The 22,001-nt window shown below is 39.1% G+C and overlaps 2 protein-coding genes and 1 non-coding gene across 8 annotated transcripts in view; 2 read left to right on the plus strand and 1 right to left on the minus strand.

The window, feature by feature from the left end:
* Nucleotides 1-15,867, minus strand: part of TPM4 (tropomyosin 4) — a 28,025-nt gene extending 12,158 nt beyond the window's left edge. The window contains exons 1-3 of one of the 2 annotated variants that reach the window (XM_007072017.4): nucleotides 15,608-15,867; nucleotides 7,605-7,730; nucleotides 2,532-2,665 (exon numbers count right to left, since the gene is read on the minus strand). In XM_007072017.4, the coding sequence (XP_007072079.1) occupies nucleotides 2,532-2,665; nucleotides 7,605-7,730; nucleotides 15,608-15,721 (374 nt within the window). In that variant the 5' untranslated portion in view covers nucleotides 15,722-15,867. The remainder of the gene's footprint in view (nucleotides 1-2,531; nucleotides 2,666-7,604; nucleotides 7,731-15,607) is intronic. The other variant, XM_037886081.2, reaches the window with a different exon arrangement.
* The window catches only part of LOC122461310 (zinc finger protein 3-like), a 66,427-nt gene that overhangs the window by 21,251 nt on the left and 23,175 nt on the right, over nucleotides 1-22,001 (plus strand). For 4 of the 5 annotated variants that reach the window (XR_006287469.1, XR_006287470.1, XR_006287471.1 and 1 more), the window contains 3 exons: nucleotides 9,194-9,288; nucleotides 14,090-14,139; nucleotides 17,142-19,716. Coding sequence is in view for 1 of the 5 variants with exons in the window: in XM_037886084.2 (XP_037742012.1) it covers nucleotides 9,270-9,288 (19 nt within the window). In the remaining 4 variants the exon portion in view is untranslated. Of the gene's footprint in view, nucleotides 1-9,193; nucleotides 9,289-14,089; nucleotides 14,140-17,141; nucleotides 19,717-22,001 lie in introns of those variants that run through there. The other variant, XM_037886084.2, reaches the window with a different exon arrangement.
* Nucleotides 14,146-19,716, plus strand: LOC114022432. The gene is made up of 2 exons (XR_006287473.1): nucleotides 14,146-14,645; nucleotides 19,088-19,716. It is a non-coding gene; the product is annotated as an uncharacterized LOC114022432 (transcript).

Consider the following 22,001-nt stretch of genomic DNA (forward strand, 5'->3'; position numbering starts at 1 on the left):
GACAAATATTAGTTCATTCAAGACAAACTATTCAGGCCAGGTTTTTGTTTAAATGTTGAGAAATGTTTTCTTAGAGCTCAAATCTGGAGCAGTTTGTAGACTATTAGAGTAAAATAATATCAAAGGCCAATGTAAAATCTGTTGGATACAACTTTTCCCCTCCCAACTCATGGCAACTAATAAAGTTTCTGGACTCTAGCCTGCTGAGCCAGGGACCCCTGAAGCAGGGGTGCTGGAACTACAAGGACTGGGGTGTGTAGCAGCACCCCCTAGCTTGAAGTGGTTTCCATCATATACAAGGCTTACCGTTTTGTTCAATGGCTTTCAGCACTCCCATCATAAAAATTGTTCCAACGCTACTGCCACAAAGGCTCATAAGCATATAGAATTCAGAGCACAGCTTTGGTTCTAGAAACTGCATTACCTTTACAGATAGCAGATCCAGCAAAAAACACCAGGTTGAAGAAAAGCCCTTCTTCTGAAGTAAGCGTTCTGGTCTCAAATTCCCATACCCACTGCCTGAGACGCTTGGGTAAAGCATATATATCTGCTCAGCGCACCCTCTGCCATAAATTAGCCAACCAGGCCCTTAGGCACTGGAAGTCTCTTCTGTTGTCTATTGATGGGGGAAGCCTTTAGCATTTTAGGATAGATATGGAGTCACAACAGATTATAAGCCCAGATATAATCACACTACATACAGCTACTAGAAGGGGATACATAACATTCTTTGACAATGGGATGCACAGCTATTTGCTAGACAGCAGTATAATCTTGGATTCTATTTCCCTAGGAGGGAAATATGGGTTGGTGGTTAAAGCAAGGGACAGAGTCAGGATTCTGATTAGATGCTGTTTCACTTGAGTGGATAGGCAAAACTATGTTACAAGTATTTTTACAAACAGCATAGTCAAACACAGAGATTTGGCATATTAATTATAAAATGCATTGTGTCTAAGTGCATGAAAATTGGGTTCTGTTACCAAAGCTGCCAGCAGTGACCTGGTGCAACGTCACAGATCTTCAGTTACCTCTTCTGCAAAATAGGGTGGTCGATATGTATCTATTTCAAAAGGTAGGTGTATGAGGAGTTGCTCAATAATAAAAGGCTGTAAGTACATGGAATCGTTATTGATCAATGGAAGAGGTGAGACTAGAATGTGTGGTCTCTTGGCTCCCAGTCCAATGCCCTTCTCCTTAGGTCAACGAGTATTTTAAGGGGGGAAAGCAGAGCTCCAAACAGGAGCCGGCGCAAATGCTGTGCATATTGTATGCATATGATACAGCAAGCTCTGGGAGCCTGTGCAGCTGGAATGTTCAGAAAATTAAGAGCAAGGATATAACAAGTTATACGGTGTATATGCAAATTATGATTTTTCTGTATTTGTAACTGCCAAATTTCAATATATTTTCATGGAGACAACAAAACACCTCTCCAATCTCAGGACCACTCTGCTGTTAACTTTAAAGTTTTTACCCCAAACTTTAGAGAGACACAAATGTTAAAACCATCAGAAATGTTATTTAATATGACTAGTTCTCACTGTCCTCATTCTTGGAAACACTTGGGTCATTTTTGCTCGGACTTTCAACCAACCTGGAAGCTTTCAGTCCAAATCCTAAGCAATTGTCCAAGTAATAGGCAATCAAAAACAGAGCTCTAATAGAAAGATTTGTGCAGTTTAGACATTGAATAAGTATATATTATAGGTGGAGCAGTAACAAGCAGTATTAAAATGGTTAAGGGCTCAGTTCAGTTCCCACTGAAGTCAGTGACTGACTTCAATGGAAGTTGAATCCAGCTATAAAATAAATTGAGGGGCAAAGTTAAACAGTGTTTGGGGCTAACAATTGAGAATTCTTCTATTTTAATTATCTGACTGCATGAACTGAGTGTTAAGAGCTGCATCAGAATTCTTTGCAGCCTTAGCTTGAGATTTCCATGTGGGTTAGTGATGCGTTCAATGGTAAGTATTCTCTTGAAGTGCACTCAGCAACCTTAGCTGTAACTTCATGCAGTTTTATGTTTAATTTTTATTATAGTATCATAGGAGTATGCATAGTGCTCAAGAGGTAAATAAAGATACAGTTTTTCCCAGTGGAGATAACAGGCTTTGTTACAGCAAAATGGGACACGAGTTACAGTAGATCATGGTGGGAAAGAAATAGGTTACACAGCTGAAGGGGAACAGGACAAGGGAGAATACAGCCCTTGGGAAGTCTAGCTTCCCCAAGGGGGCAGCTGGGATGTATATGACATACTGCAAGTTTTGTCATTTTTTTGGATAAAATGGGAAATGTCTAGACAATGGGAACAGCTTATTAACCAGTTACAGAGTTGGTACAGTATCACTTTTGTGACTGTGGCCCTTTATTTCTCACAATACTAAAAGTAGCATCTGAAAGAGTGAGTGGGAAACAGAACTTAAGTGCACCAAGTCTTTAAAACCTACAAAGACTGTTAAAGTATCCTGCTACTGGGATCTTCTGATGTAAGTCACTTCTCTGCATCGTTCCATTTGGATGCCTACCTCTCGCTTTCATCTGCTGCCTTCTCTGCCTCCTCCAGTTTCTGCAGGGCTGTCGCCAGACGTTCTTGGGCACGATCCAGCTCCTCTTCCACCAGCTGGATACGCCGATTCAAAGCTGCCACTTCACCTTCTGCCTATGCAAAACAATCAAATAGCACTGGTTAAATAAAATCCAACTAGCTAGACACCAATAATTCAAAACTGATCACCTCTAATTACTTCATTTTTCACTATTTATATGCATGGAATTCTAGGAAGAGATGTTTTTTAGCTATATAACTATAGGAATTTGAATGGTTTTTTAAAAAAAAATACACCCACACCTTCTCTTCCTCATCACACAGAATTAAGCATTAAAAATCTGTTTCACAAGAAAAACATTTTCAGCTAATTGTACTATGGAGATGGGAGGTTCTACATGTAGAAATCTAGTTGGAACTTTTTTCTTAATTTTCTAACTCCCAGATGGCTCAGTCCAGAAATTCCACATTTGACTTATTGTGTTGGTCTTGTCAAAGATCCTAACTAACCCTAGCTTTGGATGGCTTGCTAATGGAATTTAGTTAAAGCAACTTCTGTGTACATTAGGGGCTCCACTATCTATAAATCTCACATAGTTCATAAATAGGGATTGGCCAGGGGATGGCCTGGAAGCCACCAGGGGAAGTTTACTCGTCTGTGTTGAGTGCATGTGGCACAGCAAGAAACTTTCCAAAAATAATTCCACTTCGTTTTCTACCACTTCTATATAGCCCTCTGAGACTGGGCGGAGAGGGGAGGAAACAGGAGATAGGGAGACAATCTGGGGCCCATGGTGGAAACCGTGGGGGCTGGTCTGATGAACTCTTCTTGTTGCTAGGACTCCTGTCATTTATGCAGTACTTGAATTTTTTTTAAAAAAAAAATATGAAATTCCCATCCCAGTGAAAAAATGTAGTAGGCGTCTTGCAGTATTGAGTTATATTAATATCTAAGATAACCCAATCCTGCAAGAATGTTCAAAGAGACAGATCACTAATTCTGATCCCTCACATCTCCCAGATGCCTCTTGTGACTTGCCAGAATCTTTCAGAAGGATTCTCCAATGGCATAAAGTTTCACTTGTGAAATTCAAGGCAGATGAATGTGGTTTAGCTTTGATTAAATTGGGATGTGGAAAGGCAAATTTAAATTTTGTTTGGTTATTGAATCCAAAACTGACATTCTGAAATTCCACTTTGTCTATGAAGAACAGTGCAAATGTATTTTTTAAATGTGAAACAGTTTGAAATACTGCTCTTTAAGCCATCCTGTTTTTGTTTTCAGCATAAAGGTTTGGTGAAAAATACTGGACAATATAGTGGTCTTGGGAGAAAAAGTTAACACAAAGTTTTGCTATAAAATGAGACAATACATTTTTTACCATAATCTAAAAGTGTTTTATCAAAAAGCACATACACTTCCTGCTATATGGATAGGTTTTTCTAAACCACTTACCTTGTTATAATAATCTGGAAGGAAAATACTATATTTAATTAAATACTTATATGTCTTGTTGGTCTAGGACAGTGTTCCCCAAACTTCTTACCTTGCATTGCTCTTTACCCAGTCTGTGCCCCTCCCTAGGCTGGGAGTGGAGCCATGGCTCCGGGAGGGGGTGGGGACGCAGACGGGGTAAGGTGGCCAAGGCTGGGGCTGGCAGCTAGGGCCAGGAGCTAAGCGGGGTGGCGCTCCCTCCCCGCCCCCTGTGTGGACTGGTCCAGGCCCCAGCCATGCCCCCCCGAACATTTGTGGCCCCCCCAGGGGACCTATGGTGTAGGAGGTATATCAACAATATTGCCCTCAGCAGCAGTTCTAGGATTCAAATCTCCAACTTCTTAGGATGGCAAGTTGTCCCATACTGGAGACATCTCATTAATGTAGAGTGGTTTCAGAGAAAGATAAATTAAATATTACAGGGTTGGAGTGTTTGGCGTGAAGAAAGATTTTAGGTACTAAATATGGATAGTTTGGGCCCAACAGTAATTAAGGGAATCTGAAGGTGCAAACAGGAGACAAGGGAGGGTTTACCTAGCAGACGTGGTTTGAAATTGAGCAATAAAATACACCTCTACCCCAATATAACGCGACCCGATATAACACAAATTCGGATATAACACGGTAAAGCAGCGCTTCGGGGGGGACAGGGCTGCGCATTCCGGTGGATCAAAGCAAGTTCAATATAACGCGGTTTCACCTATAACGCGGTAAGATTTTTTGGCTCCCGAGGACAGTGTTATATCGGGATAGAGGTGTATCAGGAAATATTTCCTAACAATTAGGTCTGTTTAAAGACTGTTGAATAGTCTGAGAAGTAGTTAAAGCCCCATCACTGGAATAACTCACAAGTAGACTAAACAAGGCAGCAGAGAAATGTTGTAGGCAACATCAAGACAAGATGATCAAATTAATCCCTTCCATATATACTTCTGAGTAAAAGGAACTATATTATTAAAACACAGACTGGAAAAAAGCAAATAACTATTGGCTCATGGATTTTTGTATGACGGGAGCTAGAGTGCCTCCTATTTTCCTAGTGCAGTTTGGTCATTAAATTTTTCTAATCACAAGTCAGTCAGAATTTCATTTGTTCTCTTCTTAAGTGCTATCCATTGAATGTGCAGATTGCATACAAAAGCCACTATCTTAGAAAAGACATCTATAGCAATCCAGCACTGATAACCTCCTTCACTAGATGCTTTCATTTTAAGACGCAGTGTTAATGAAACAGGATTCCAACTTGTAACAAGAATCCTCCAAAGATAGGGTTGCCAACTGTCTAATCACACAAACCCAAACACCCTTACCCCACCCCCTGCTCCGAGGCCTCGCTCCTTCCCCAAGCCCCCCTTCCCCCCCCCGCTGTGGCAGGGGGTTGGGGTGCAGGATCTTGGCTGGGAACGAAGGGTTTAGAGTGTGGGAGGGGGCTCCGGGCTGAGCCTGGGGCAGGGAGTTGGAGTGCAGGAGGGGATGTGGGGTGCAAGCTGTGGGAGAGAGTTTGGGTATTGGAGGGGGCTCAGGGCTGGGGCAGGAGATTGGGGTGTGGGAGGGGGTGAGGGCTCTGGGAGGGAGTTTGGGTGCAGGGGTTTGGGGTGCGGAGGGGGATGCAGGCTCTGGCCAGGAGGCACTTATTGCCTTAGCCCCACTGTGCTGCTGGACTTTTAGCACCTAAAATCTCCCAGTTTGGCTCCGGGAGATAGAGCCTGATTCTGGGAGACTCCCGGCGAAACCAGGAGGGTTGGCAACCCTACCTAAAAACAGGGATATGTGGCTACTTGAAAGTTGGAGACAGTTAATTTGACCCCACTTTTTTTCAGTTAAAGCCTGCCACAGTCTACAAAGGATTTGCCTTATACGGTAAAAGTAATTCACTGGATCCATGCGGTAAAAGACCAAGAAGACCCTGGGAAGGCTAATCACACACAAATGTGTGAAACCAGCAGTCTCAGTCCAGAGCGCATGGGGAGCATTCTTTACACGCTCTGAGGCTCACAATAGTAGATAGGGTGACAGACATCCCGATATTAGGGACTTTGTCATATTTTTCACACTTGCTATCTGGTCACCCTAATAGCAGAGGGGTTGCTCTATTAAAGTCCGTAAGAGTTAAGTTATTTTTCCAGCATGTTCAGATTTTTTCGACCTATATTAAAGTAACATGTAGTTGCAGAGAAGGAGAAAATTGCTTGGAGCGCTCCTTTGAGAGAGATTTTATTAAACTGCACATTCATATTCTGCTTGTAACTTTAGCTTTCTACTTCCAAAAAGCTACTTAAAGGCAGCAAGTTATCCAGCTGGAATAAATGACAAAGGAAAGTGAATGGAAGGACTTCATCAGCCTCTGCATGAAGAAAAAGAAAGTCTGTCCCATGCTCCCCAGGAGGGCACGTGGTGGTAGTGAGGCTGGAAGGGACCTATTGGAGGAAGAACAGTTTCAGCAACAAGGCAGTGCTGCGCCCCAGCAGCAGAGGGATAGCTCAGGAGTGGAAAGGGCTACAGGTCAGGCCATTTCCCCAGGGCTGCTTCAGGCACTCACTGAATATAGGTATCAGTAAAGCACTTCAGTCAATCTGAGGTCCAGGGAAGGTTTGTGTGAGAGTGCAATTACAGGAATTGGCTGCATGTATCCTCAGAGTTTCTTGTGTAAGAATTCAAAGTAAAGATCACCAGGTCATCTGGTTTGATCTCCTACACACCATAGGCCACTGAACGCCACCCAATCACCTCTGTATTGAGCACAGCAACTTGAATTAGACTCTCCTGGCCTGCCTATTCTCAGCCTGTGGCACACAATGGTTTAGTATCCCCCTGGAAATAGGCTGTCCAAGAGAGGTGTCTCTAATGTAATTGTGGGTTGGTCCAGCGTGTTTGGGTCGTACAATATCTGGATGGTAAGGTAAGCAAACTGCTACCGTAGATGGGAATGTAAATTTAACTGATAATGTGCTTGATTTTTTGTGATTGTGTCAGTGGGATTTGCACCTGACCAGCCTTAACTCAGAGGGCCGGATTCTCACCCATGGTTGAGGAAAACAGGAGTGCAAAGTGTCTTTAAGCCACCAGTTCTAGGGCCCTTCTGTGTCAGGCCAATCCTCCTGTCAGGTTGTTCTTACTTGTATCAACTGTCAACAGTCCCAAGGGCCATTATGTCAGTTGGGGATTACTAGGGTACTTGGAAGCCCCCCACCATGTTCCTTGTGCCAGTAACAGGGAGGGGTAACCATATAGGAAATGGCTCTAAGCTATCTGATGGTCCTACACAGGGGAGCATCTCTTGGAAATAAATAAGCTGGTTTTAAGATACTCTTGTGGTGGTGGATCAGCAGGAAGCTTCCTAATGCAGCAACAGATGTAACCCTAGACAACCAATATCGTTTTTTTGTGGGGGTGGGGAGTTATGTACCTCAACCATAACATAATTGTCTCTGCCTTTTTCCTTTTGGCAAACTACTGCAATAAATTAACACTAAATGAAATATACAACCAATATACTGTGTGTTGTAAAATATACCATTTCTAGTTAGTTACTCATCTGCATTCTATGCAGGTACGTACATCTGTTGCCTTCTTTTCAGTCTGTTCCAGTTTTTCCTGAGCATCTTTGAGAGCTTCTGAGTATTTATCCAGTTCATCTTCAGTTCCTTTTAACTTCTTCTGCAGTGCCACCAGCTCATCCTCTACCTTTTGAGAAAGAAAAATAAGTTGTGAACATTCTGACACATTGGTTGCTCTGCTTATAGATAAGGATAGCCAAAGACTTCTTCCTACTACTTGTTTTAAATTATGTTAAGCTTTTTTTAAAGTGATTCTATGGAGAGATATCGAATTGTGGATTTTTCAAAGTTGCTGTGTAACTTCAGTTGTCTAGATGCCAAGTAGCCTACACAGTTTTACACTATTTTAATAAACCTAACATGGCAGCTGAGCAGGCTGTTTGGCATTCACATAATGAACATAAGAATGGCCCTACTGGGTCAAACCAAAGGTCCATCTAGCCCAGTATCCTGTCTTCCGCCAGTGGCCAGTACCAGGTGCCCCGGAAGGAATGAACAGAATAGGTAATCATCAAGTGATCCATCCCCTGTCGCTCATTCCCAGCTTCTGGCAAACAAAGGCTAGGGACACCATTCCTGCCCATCCTGGCTAATAGCCATTGATGGACCTATCCTCCATGAATTTATCTAGTTCTTTTTTGAACCCTGTTATGGTTTTGGCCTTCACAACGTCCTCTGTTAAGGAGTTCCACAGGTTGACTGTGCGTTGTGTGAAGAAATACTTCCTTTTATTTGTTTTAAACCTGCTGCCTATTCTGAAACCATGCTATATCCATATTTCTAAATCGATTTAGCAAACCTCACCTATGAGGAAAAATGTTTAAAATATTAATTTTTAGTCTTGAGAAAAGACTGAGTGAGGACCTGATAACAGTCTTCAAATATATTAAGTGCTGTTATAAAGAGGATGGTAATCTGCTGTTCTCTATGTCCGCTAAAAGTGGCACAAGAAGTAATGGGCTTAATCTGCAGGAAAGGAGATTTAGGTTAGATATTAGGAAAAACTATCCAACTATAAGGATAGTTAAGCACTGGAACAGGCTTTCAAGGAAGGTTGTGGAATCCCTGTCATTAGAGGCTTTTAAGAAAAGTAGACAAATACCTGTCAGGGATGGTCTAGGTATACTTGGTCCTGCTTCAGCATCGAGGGCTGAACTACACGACTTCTTGAGGTCCTTGCCAGTGCAACATTTCTATGATCCTATAACTCAGCTGTTGTAAGTAGGCATAACTCCATTTACTTCAATTTAACTATGACAACGTACACAAGTTGAGAATCTGACCCCATACATCCAGGGATTGAGTAACCCTCGATATTGCCCTAGTCTGAAATAAAAAATGATCTAGCACAGTGTGCTCCTCCTCAGGGAAGGCAGGGACAAGCTTATTCCCATCACTGGCATTCTACCTACAGTACTGTCATTGAATCCCGAAAATAAAAAAAATGTCATGTATATATGAAAAATGCATTGCACCCATATCCCCGAGTTCAGGGAGACTCTTAATGAAACATAAATTTGAAACATGTTATGAAAAATAAGTTCTGTGTATGTCTTTTACTCTTTTGACTGTGTTGCCCTTTGTTTATAGGCTATAGTCCACTTGGTCTGTATGTAAATACAACACTGGATCTACTGTCTCCTTAACAGAAGCAAGAGGATAGAGAATGAATCACAGAAGTACAGGTATTAAGTAGAGTAGTGTTTAGAGTCCATATCTCCCTTAGCAAGCACTGCTACACTTCACTTGGTAAACTGAGGCATTGCTTGAAATATGTTGAATATGATCAGGGCAAATGTGTTATCTGAAATACAGAGGTACCATCCATTCACTGAGATACAGTTATTTTGTTAGATTTGATGGTTATAACATTATTTTCCTAAAGATTCATAGCTTTAAACCACATATGGTTCTCCAATGGAAGGAGGGACATATGGGTCATCCAAGGTATGTTCCATTTTATCTCATTATCACTCGACCATACCATATAAATCCATACTGTATTCTAAAAAGGTGCTATTTATATCCTGCTGGGAGACTGCCAGATGACAAATTCCCCCCTGCTCCCTGGAGAATTTCTATTATCATGAGACTTCTTGCTGATAACATAAGTGGTGTGCCTGCAGCCTGTCTGATCTGTCATTGAACTCGTAGTATCACCTTTGTTCTATTCTATCCTGGGAATAGTAATTAATTGGGGAGAATGATGGTTTAACTCATCCTTTGTATAAGTTCAGTCTATTAAAACAGTTAATTTAAACCATCTTTATGTGTGTGTTAATTTTTAATGCAGTTCTTTTCTTTAATTGTAGCCTGGAGGATATCTTTATGATTTGGTTAGCATGTTGTGTACGCACATTGTTATACATTTCTGTACTTATGCTCAAAGTAGCCTGCTGCTGTGGAAAAAAGGGCTAAAATAATACTAGGATATATTAATGGGAATATCGAGCAGGAGTAAGGTGATATTACCTCTGTATATGGCATTGGTGAGACTACAACTGGAATACTGTCTCCACACTTTTTAAACAGAAAGTTGCAAAATTTGAGAGTATTCAGAGAAGAGCAATAACGATTTGTGGTCTGGAAAATGAACCTTACAATGAAAGACTAAGGGCTGTTTTGCTAGCATTTTTTACCTTTTTTATTGCCAGTTGACTCATGGTAGTTAGTGCCTTTATAAAGACTAATCTGGACAGTTCACAAATGTTTGTGGTTTATACTAAGTTGATCCGTAAAGAAGTGCAAGATATTTAGTATATCAAAGAAAAAGTTAACCAACGATTTAATCATGGTCTATAAGTTCCAGAATAGCAAGATCCAGGGGCTGTAAACTGAAGTCAGCAAAGTTCAAGCTAGAAATAAGATACAAATTTTTAGCAATGAAAGTAATTACCCATTGAAACAGATGAGGGGTATGGTGAACTCTCTATCACTGGTAATCTTTAAATCAAAACTGGATAATTTTAAAAATGTTACACTAGTTGACTTCAATTTATTGGGTTAGATGCAGGATGACAGCATGAAATACTATAGTCTGAGTTTTTTATGAGGTCAGACTAGGTGATCATAATACTTCCTTAATGCCCTTATACTCTGTTATAATCTAAATGCCCTTGGAAAATATTAAAAACTACAATTTAAAAAATTTAAAATCCAACAATTTTACCTAGCACTCTAATAAATATGACAAAGCAAAGCAAATAAATATTCCGTCCACGAACACCATAATTACCACCCTCTAAGTCATTGAATCTCTCTGAGCCTCAGTTCCCCATACACTGAAGACAACTTAACTGGGCACTCAGATACTATAGAGATTGGGGGGCATGTAAGTATTCCCAGAAATCATAACCAGAAGATTAATACTGTGTATAAAGTAGGGCAATCAAATGAATAAAAAATGAATCGCGATTAATCGCACAATTAAACAAAGGAATTGCGATTAATTGTGCTGTAAAACAATAATAGAATACTATTTATATAAATATTTTTGGATATTTTCCACATTTTCAAATATATTGATTTCAATTACAACACCGAATACAAAGCGAACAATGCTCACTTTATATGTATTTTTATTATAAATATTTGTACTGTAAAAATAAAAGAAATACTATTTTTCAGTTCACTTAATACAAGTATGTAGTGCAATCTCTTTATCATGAAAGTTGAACTTACAAATGTAGAATTATGTACAAAAATAACTACATTCAAAAATAAAACAATGTAAAACTTCAGAGCTTGCAAGTCCACTCAGTCCTACTTCTCGTTCAGCCAGTCACTCAGACAAACAAGTTTGTTTACATTTGGAGGAGATAATGCTGCCCACTTCTTGTTTACAATGTCACCTGAAAGTGAGAACAGGTGTTCTCATGGCACTGTTGTAACCCACGTTGCAAGATATTTAGGTGCCAGAGGCGCTAAAGATTCATATGTCCCTTCAACCACCATTCCAGAGGACATGCGTCCATGCTGGTGATGGGTTCTGCTCAATAACAATGCAAGCCAATGCAGACCAACGCATGTTCATTTTCATAATCTGAGTCAGATGCCATCAGCAAAACGTTGGTTTTCTTTTTTGGTGGTTCAGGTTATGTAGTTTCCGCATCAGAGTGTTGTTCTTTTAAGACTTCTGAAAGCATGTTCCACACCCCATCCCGATCAGATTTTTGGAAGGCACTTCAGATTCTTAAATCTTGGGTCAAGGGCTGTAGCTGTCTTTACAAATCTTACATTGGTACCTTCTTTGCATTTTGTCAGATCTGCAGTGAAAGTGTTCTTAAAATGGAAAAACATGTGCTGGGTCATCATCCGAGACTGCTATAACATGAAATATATGCAGAATGTGGGTAAAACACAGAGCAGGAGACATACAAATCTCCCCCAAGGAGTTCAGTCACGAATTTAATTAACACATTTTTTTAATGAGCATCATCAGCATGGAAGCATGTCCTCTGGAATGGTGGTCGAAGCATGAAGGGGCATACAAATGTTTAGCAGATCTGGCATGTAAATACCTTGCAATCCCGGCTACAAAAGTGCCATGTGAACGTCTGTTCTCACTTTCAGGTGACATTGTAAATAAGAAGCAGGCCGCATTATCTCCTGTAAACGTAAAGAAACTTGTTTATCTTAGTGATTGGCTGAACAAGAAGTAGGACTGAGAGGTTCTAAAGTTTTACATAGTTTTGTTTTTGAGTGCAGTTATGTAACAACAAAAAAATCTACATTTGTAAGTTGTGCTTTCACGATAAAGAGATTGCTCTATGGTACTAGTATGAGGTGAATTGAAAAATACTATTTCTTTTGTTTAGCATTTTACAGTGCAGATATTTGTAATAAAAATAATATAAAATGAGCACCGTACACTTTGTATTCTGTATTGTAATTGAAATCAATATATTTGAAAATGTAGAAAAACATCCAAAAAAATTTAATACATTTCAATTGGTATTCTATTGTTTAACAGTGCAATTAAAACTGCAATTAATCGCAATTAATTTTTTAAATTGTGATTGTCATTTTTTTGAGTTAATCATGTGAGTTAACTGTGATTAATCGACAGCTCTAGTATAAAGATTTTTTTTCCTTTGGAGGTGTCTTCCATTCAGCTGTTCGTTTCCTCCCCTTCAGATCTCCTGTGCACAAAGGCCCATAATATGGTATCTTTTTTTCTAGCATAGGGGGACACTGGACAATGTTCCATCAGAAGCTTGTCATTTATTATTCCTTGAGTACACTTGATCAGTCACTTTAGAGTGACACAATGGTAATTTCTGTTTTTGTGCTGTGCATGCTGGGAATACATTTTGTTCTCTTAGACTAGATCAGTGTAATTCAAGAATAACTACAGAAGTAGAGGTACTTATTCTGGATTAATACTGGTGTAATTGAGAAGAGAATTTTTGCTGTCTCAAGCCATGCTCTCAGACTCTGCTGACATAAGAATGGGGGCTCAGATCTGAGTCCTGTTCTCAGATTTTCCACATTGTGCCACCATTGGGCAGGCTTTTTCTTTTATATTTTTTAGCTTCTTTTTCATTTACAGATACAAACAACTTTCCATTATAAAAGTTTGGTTTTATTGTTTATCACTTTGCCAAATTTTAACTGGGATGAATTTTTGCATGCCATGTGTCTGCTGCAGGCTGAATTTTTTGGGAACATTTCAACCAAAACAGTTCAGCTGCTTCAGAGAATGAGAATATGGAAAAATACATAATTTTGCCCTTGATAAAAATACTGACAAACCTTTTATTTGAGCAGTTCTAGCACCCCATGTTTTGGAACAAGAACTTGAAATTTGTTAGGGCAGGTGGCCTTTCTGTCAGGGATGTACCTTTTGTGGTCACATTGAAAATCTACCTAAATTTGGCGACGCTATAAGTCTTTGAAAAAATCACAGTATAAACATGCTCAGAGTCTGATTTTAGCAGCTAAAAATCTCCAAAGATTCCATCATCACTGAGCATGCTCAAGCCTCTCACAGCTCCTACTGCTGATCAGACTGCGTGTGCACCATCCCCACAGAGAAACTGAGGGTATTTCATCCCCTCAGCATTCTTATGTGTGACCAGACTTGTACATTGCTTTGGGATGGAGAATGTGTAGTCTGGCTACTATAGAGAGAGCACCATAGAAAAGCTTATGAGGACATTAATAATTTTGTATTCACTGCAGGAATTGGGTACACTTAATGATGAAGATAAAAGAAAATAGTGAATAACTACCCATTCACTGAGCACCATACATCTTGTGCACTGAATGAAGTAGGGTTGTGTGGAAAAAAATAGTACATGATACAGTCTAATTACTTGATCATAATGTGCATGCATAAGGGTTGCTATACAGTGTTTAGAATGTTTTGAGTACTCCTGTTATATCACTAATACTATAAATAATGAATAATTGTAATTTTTTTCACCTCTTTAAAAGCAGAGATCATAGTGGATTCTTTATATTTTTAAATTCTGTTCCCACCAGGTCTCTACATACAGTATTGGTTTGAGGTTGACGGGACATGGACTGAGATGGTAAAAATTATTTTTAAAGCAAATAATGTAAACTTAAATATAACGTCAATTAAAATTCAGTTAATTTTTTCCACTTGGATGCAGCTTTTTCCTTTTCAGATCAATCTTTTTACTTTTTCATTTAGCTCTGCTATTTCGTAAACTATTGAGCCAAGAAAATCTTCGGAAATGTGAAAACTTCAGTATCCACTATATCTGCTTTTTTCGCCAAATCCCTCCTTTAAGCAACCTTGTATAGGCAACTGGGATTGCGTAGCCTCCATCAAAACTTGTGCAAAATCACTGACTTTGTGAAGCATTTCAGCTACAATTATTGTTCAACATTCTGTGTTTATTCAGAATTGCATTCTTTTATGCCTGGTCTTCGGGGTGAAACTGGTGAGCCTTAAATAGTACTGACCCTCTGGACTTGTCTCTTGTAGAAATTATAGTCTGGAATATAAAAAGGAATAATATAAAAAAGCAGAAGCTCTGCAGGAAGTGCTGTATTTGACCTGAATCTGAAGGTAAATATAAAATCCCTGTTAGTACTGGTACGGTGCTGCACTCCAACGCTGATCATTGGTGCATTGGGATACAAATAAACGTATTGTAATCCTCTTCCAATCACATTTAGCAATGACCGCATGTTTGTGGAAAATATTTTAATGTGCTATGATGATCTCTTTTTGTTTTGAGATATTTAATAACTAGAGAGGAGTGATTTGTAACAAAGGACACCCAAGTGACTCAAAATGTTGGAGTTAGACCTAAATCCTACTGCATTAGACAGTTGTGGTTTGATCAGTGTACTCTGCCAATTTAAAAATCCCAACTACAGCATTAGCAATGCATTCCTGGAGTCCTACATAAGATCAATTCACACAAATAACTTAGTCCATTACCTCAATTTCAGGATTCAGTATTTCTGATTATTCCCATTAACAGAAAACCTACTGTACTATCTGGAGTAGGGGGTCATGGTCAATTGGCTCTCAAAGGAGGGACATTTCTCACACTGAGGAATAATTAGGTGAACTGCATTAATTTTGCCTCAAGCTTAGGTTTAATTCATGATCAGGCATTGCCTAGGAAAAATCTAACAGCTCTACCACTGTGTGTCATCCTTGTTTAAGTTACAAAGCTCTGGTCTCTTCCAGGAAGGTGCAAGCTCAAGGAAATTTAATGAGGAATCATGTAGGATTCAAAAGGATTCTCTGAAGTACAGTGAGTAGTCTAGGAATGGTGCTGAGTCCCAAATCAAAATGGATGAGCAAATAAGAAAAGTTAACAGGTTGTCCCATTTGTATGCATGAACTATATTACCAAAATGCAAAATACTTCAAAGGAGGTAAGCAGAAAAATAGAGGAGACCTAACAATATTATTCTATTTTCTCAGCATCACAAAAATATTCTACTTACTTTCTTAATAGGTTATTACAATTTTCTCCACAATGTAGATACACAACTGTTTTTATTCCTACTCACCTGTTTGCACTTGTCCTCAGCTGCTTTCTTGTCTGCTTCAGCCTGTTCAGCTCTATCAATTGCATTCTCCTTATCTAGCTTCAGCATCTGCATCTTTTTCTTGATGGCTTCCATTTTTGCTGGAGGATGGGGCTGTGTCTCTAACACACAAGAGAAGAAAAGCTTTGCAAGACCAAACTAGTAGTAAACAGTCTTAAAAATAGGTGGAGAAAGTAGTAGAGCACTGCTCTAGGCGTCCAGGACAGTGAACCCTTGAATGGTCGTAGTTCGCTTTAAAGTCTCAAAGACCCTTACTCAATATTTTGGATGCAGCCCAAATCTCTGGTGGCCCCCACCCCACCCCACCCCTCCAGACCTTTCATGTGCAGCCTTTCTAAGGAACAAGCTTGAAGCGATTCACTAGGGGAATCTTCAGCACTCAGTCATCTCCTTATTTGGGTGTCTGTTTTCTTAAAGGAAAAAAATGTTTCCATTTTTAACCTTCTGACATAAGCAAAAGTGTTGACATATGAACACATATGCTTGAAACAAAGCTCATTAGCAGCTCTGGTTTGTAGAGCAGTTAAAACAGTCCACAGAACTATGGAAAATGGTCTGGCTTCCCATACATAGCAAGCAAGCAGAGTAACACCTGGAGGAAGTGGAAGGATCCTTATGGATTTAGAAACTGAAAAATGTTCATGCACAGAAAACTTGAGACAGTGACTACACGTGCAAGAGAAACTAGTAAAAAGATGTATTTTATGGGAAACAGGCATCCTATGTATTGTGAAATGTGGTTCGAGCATTGGCCTGCTAAACCCAGGGTTGTGAGTTCAATCCTTGAGGGGGCCATTTAGGGATCTGGGGCAAAAATTGGGGTTTGGTCCTGCTTTGAGCAGCGGGCTGGACTAGATGACCTCCTGAGGTCCCTTCCAACCCTGATATTCTATGATCCTATGAAATGCATAACAAAATTATAGGTATAAAAATCATAAACCCTTGGAGTCCCAAATTTTGCTCTCAGTTAGCCTGGTACAATTCCTATAAATAATTTTGCAATGGACGTTTCATATATGTAACAGAGGGCAGATTTGGTACCCAAGATGGGTATGTTCATAGGCTTTCATTTTGAGTTTGGCACCTAGCTGCCATTTCGATCTTTGAAAATTCTCCCCCTAAATATTTGGGGGAATAATATATATTTTCTAATTCATTTGGGAGATGATGCTATAAACTTGAAATGTCACAAGTATTTTGTCAATTAAACTGATTCCATTCATAAACTATTATCTTTGAATATGATTGAGGGAAAGTTTGTTTTAGTTTTTACATTTTATGTATATTAATAAAGTGTGTTTTCCAGAGATGCTTTTTGCCCAATGGCAACGTTGATCTTGCCATCTTGTGGCAACATCTAATGTTCAGGAGACAAAAGCATGTTTGGGTCCTTTTTTGTCATAAGGAAGGGTCTCAAACTCTCCCACAGGCAGGGACTATGTCTAAATAAATTATCTCATGCTCTTTGTTTTCATGATCATCTGGACTATCACAGAAATGAAACGCTGGAAGGGACATTGAGAGGTCATCAAGCTGAACCCTATGCCTGCACTGAGGCTGGCCCAAGTAAACCAGAACATCCCCGGCAGGTGTTTGTCCAACCTGTTCATAAAAACCTCCAGTGAAGGGGATTCCACAACCTCCCTTGGAAGCTTGTTCCAGAGCTTAACTACCCTCATAGTTAGAAAGTTTTCCCGAGTATCTAACCAAAATCTCTCTTCCTTCCTGCAGATTAAGCCTATTACTACTTGTCCCGCTTTTAGTGGACATGGAGAACAGCAGATCACTATCCACTTGATAACTCTTCAAATATGTTAAGGGCAGTTATCAGGTCCCCCCTCTGTTCTCAAAACTAAAAATACCCAGTTTTTTAATCTTTCATGATTTTTGATGCTCTCCTCTAGACTCTTTCCAAATTGTACACATCTTTCTTAAAGTGCAGCGCCTAGAATTGGAAACAGTGCTCCAGCTGAGGCCTCCCAGGGCCGAGTAGATCGGGACAATTACCTCCCGTGCCTTACATACAACATTCCTGTTAATATACCCCAGAATATTAGCCTTTTTAGCCACTGCATCACATTAATTCATATTTAATTTGAGATCCATTATGACTCCAAGATCTTTTTCAGAGGTACTACTGCCTAACCAGTTATTCCTCATTTTGTAGCTGTACATTTGATTTTTCCTAAGTGAATTACTTTGCACTTGGTTTTTATTAAATTTCATCTTGTTGAATTCCGCACAATTCTCCAATTTGTCAAAGTCGTTTTGAATTTGAAGCCTGTCCACCAGAGTGCTTGCAACCCCTTCCAGCCTGGGGTCATTTGCAAATTTTATCACTTCATTATCTAAGCCATTGATGAAAATATTGAATATGGCCCTGCTATTCAAAAAATATTATTAAAGTATTTAATGGGTCTTTAATGTTACATGGCAGCCAGAAACAAGGAACCAGTATTATGTGACCAGCCAACATCACAGATCACAAGTAAACCTTTTGTGAACCAGTTTGGGAATCTTTGTTAAACCATTTGAATCATACAAGTTTGACCCCTCTGCAGTGAGCTAATGTACTAAAAAAAAATAGATATTATTTTCTATTAATTTAGACGTTTCACTAAAGGAATTCTACTTTTGTTAAACAATTAAATTATAATTTGGTAAAGAAATAATCCTCACTGAATAGAAACTTCAGTGTTCTGGAGAAAAATTGGTTCTAATTTGACTGAGTCATGAGCTTAGAAAATCACACACTGTATTTACATAACATTTTAAAATAACAGTAATATGTTAAACTGATCCACGAGTGCTCCAGGGTATGGTAAACTGTGGGTAAGGACTGTGATAGATTTAGCTGAGTAAAGCGCATAGTGGATGTATGCAGTGAGTGAAACGTTGTAATAACTGGGCCTATACATTTACCTTAATTGTAAGCTTAACTGCTGAAAAGTGGGTAAAGGCTCACAGATTGTTACAATGGTCTGTTATATAAAACTGTTTACGAAAAGATGTGGAGCAAAGGAGACAAAGACTGAATTAATATAAATAAAAAGGGTTTACTGATACCAGTCAAAGACTATGTATTACGAATGGTGAACAAGATGAGCAGAAAGTCAGAAATCAGGTAACCAAAAATCGGTGTGTTGGGAATTAGGCCAAATTGGTGGACAAAATAATAGGAGGATGGGCTACTTAGCTCATTGCTCCCTTTTGCGGTCCTTAAAAAGAGACTGGATGAAAACTCAGTGGAGTGCTTTTTACCATCACCACAGCTGTGGTGGAAAGATTGTTATCATGATATCAGACCGTGGTACTACAGTGGGGAGCTTGATCATCATCGCTGCACCAGGGAAGACTCCAGCCTGATACATTCTTTGTCTTCCCTTCCCTTGTGCATTCCTTTCTGCATCCCCCATCTTCCTCCTGTCCTCTCTCTCTCAGCTTTTCACTGGATCCTGAAATCAACTGTATTGCACAGCACCAGTACAACGAGATGAGATGGCCCATCCAGCTCTGCCCACCCTGAGAAGGATGAATGAAGGAGAGGGACTTGACCAGACCAACTAGATAATGTCCCTGTCTGGGGAGAAGAGCGTGTCCAGAGCAACAGCTTTCATGGCTGACCTACAAGACCAAAGCATCTGTCCCATGACTGACCAGCCACCCTGTATTCTGAGCTGTATTTTCGCCATCTTTATTATCCTAGTTCTTCTCTCTCTCCTGTGTCTGTTTTGTCTAATGCAGGAAAGTGACTATCATTCTAAATTCAGAACTGAATAATAGAACACCAAGGGCTGTTTGAATAAGAGATGTTATGTCTCTCGAAAAGACTGGGATAGGTTTTTATTATTTTATTATTTGTTCTTTATCTCATTTTGCTTCTTTCCTTTTGTGAGTTTCAAATAAGCTCCAGAATAGTTCTTGAAGAGTTCCTCAGATCTTGCACTTCTTGTTATCATTAAATGTAGAACTGGTTGCCTAACTTATTGGAAATAATGATTGTTGTACATTTTTGACAACTGCAGTGACTAAATTATATTTTTTTATTATAATTAAAATAAATTTCTCCATTCTGTGCACATTTGATTACATTCTGTCCCCTGTACCAGATGCTGTCCTGCTGTTACACAGTTCTAATAATTTCAAGAGATGGTGACTAATTGGATGACATGAAACAGACCTAGAGAAGCAGCATGGGAAGCAGAGGCGGCACTTCTCTCAGATTGGAAATTGGATCTATCCCACAGGACAAGGCAATATCCTGATCCAAAGCCTTGTATGGTAAAAACTGGCCTGATGTAGTACTAATATCAAGGGAATTACATCAGATAAAACTGGATCCCAAAGCAGAGAACCTAAAATATAACCATAGGAGCTGGAAGCTACCACATGGAAACTCTTATTAACTACACTTACATTGAATTGGAAAGTACAACAAGAACAATATGGATTACAGAAGTGTGTTTGTTGCTCTGTAGAATCTCTCAATGTTTAAATTATTTTTAATATTTTCATCTCTTGATGCTTCGGACAAGATAGACATGAAAAATATATATGAGCAAAGTTATGATAATCTTAAATGAAGCAAAATTGTTTTGAGTCTGAAGTATTTTTGAAGCTAGTGAAATACTCAGACCCAGTCTGAAATTGTTCATAGATTATATATTTCTTAGGCTGTCGATTAATCGCAATTAACTCACGCGGTTAACTCAAAAAATTAATTGTGATTAAAAACATTATTTTGGATGTTTTTCTACATTTTCATATGTATCTTGTATTCTGTGTTGTAATTGAAATCAAAGTGTATATTTCGATTACAAATATTTGCACTATAAAAATGATAAACAGAAGAAATAGTATTTTTCAATTCACCTCACACAAATACTGTAGTGCAATCTCTTTGTCCTGAAAGTGCAACTTACAAATGTAGATTTTTTTTTTGTTACATAACTGCACTCAAAAATAAAACAACATAAAACTCCAGAGGCTACAAGTCCTCTCATCCTACTTCTTGTTCAGCCAATCACTCAGACAAACAAGTTTGTTTACATTTACAGGAGATAATGCTGCCATCTTCTTATTTACAACATCACCAGAAAGTGAGAACAGGCATTTGCATTGCACTTTTGTAGCCAGCATTGCAAGGTATTTACGTGCCAGATATGCTAAACGTTTGTATGCCCCTTTATGCTTCGGCCAGCATTCCAGAGGACATGCTTTCATGCTGATGACACTGCTTAAAAAAATAGCGTGTTAATTAAATTTGTGACTGAATTCCCTGGGGGAGAATTGTACGTCACCTGCTCTGTTTTACCTGCATTCTGCCATATATTTCATGTTACGACAGTCTCGGATGATGACCCAGCACATGTTGTTCATTTTAAGTACACTTTCACTTCAGATTTGACAAACGCAAAGAAGGTACCAATGTGAGATTTGTAAAGATAGCTACAGCACTCAACCCAAGATTTAAGAATCTGAAGTTCCTTCCAATATCTGAGAGGGACTAGGTAGGAAGCATGCTTTCAGAAGTCTTAAAAGAGCAACACTCTAATGCGGATACTACAGAACCCGAACTACCAAAAAAGAAAATCAACCTTCTGCTGGTGGCATCTGACTCGTGATGATGAAAATGAACATGCGTTGATCTGCACTACTTTGGATGGCTTTCGAGCAGAACCTGTCATCAGCATGGATGCACGTCCCCTGGAATAGTAGTTGAAGCATGCGCATCTGGCATTTAAATATCTTGCAACGCCGGCTACAATAGTACCATGAGAACATCTGTTCTCACTTTCAGGTGACATTGTAAACAAGAAGCTGGCAGCATTTTCTCCTGCAAATGTAAACAACCTCGTTTGTCTGAGCGATTGGCTGAACAAGAAGTAGGACTGAGCGGACTTGCAAGCTCTAAAATTTTACATTGTTTTATTTTTGAATGCAGTATTTTTGTATGTAATTCTATATTTGTAAGTTCAACTTTCATGATAAAGAGATTGCATTGTACTTGTATTAGGTGAATTGAAAAATACTATTTCTTTTGTCTTTTTACAGTGCAAACGCTTGTAATCAAAAATAAATATAAAGTGAGCACTGTACACTTTGTATTCTGTGTTGTAATTGAAATCAATATATTTGAAAATGTGGAAAATATCCAAAAATATTTAAATAAATGGTATTCTATTATTGTTTAACAGTGCAATTAATCACGATTAATTTTTTAAATCGCTTGATTGCCCTAATATTTCTCCTCTCACTAAAAAGTAAATATGTTTCTTCTTTGAGTGCTTGCTCATGTCAATTTCATTCTAGGTCTGTGCACGCCCACATGCGTGGTCATCGGAGATTTTTGCCT

The sequence above is a fragment of the Chelonia mydas genome, chromosome 25 (assembly GCF_015237465.2).
Source record: "Chelonia mydas isolate rCheMyd1 chromosome 25, rCheMyd1.pri.v2, whole genome shotgun sequence".
NCBI classification, from domain to species: Eukaryota; Metazoa; Chordata; order Testudines; family Cheloniidae; genus Chelonia; species Chelonia mydas.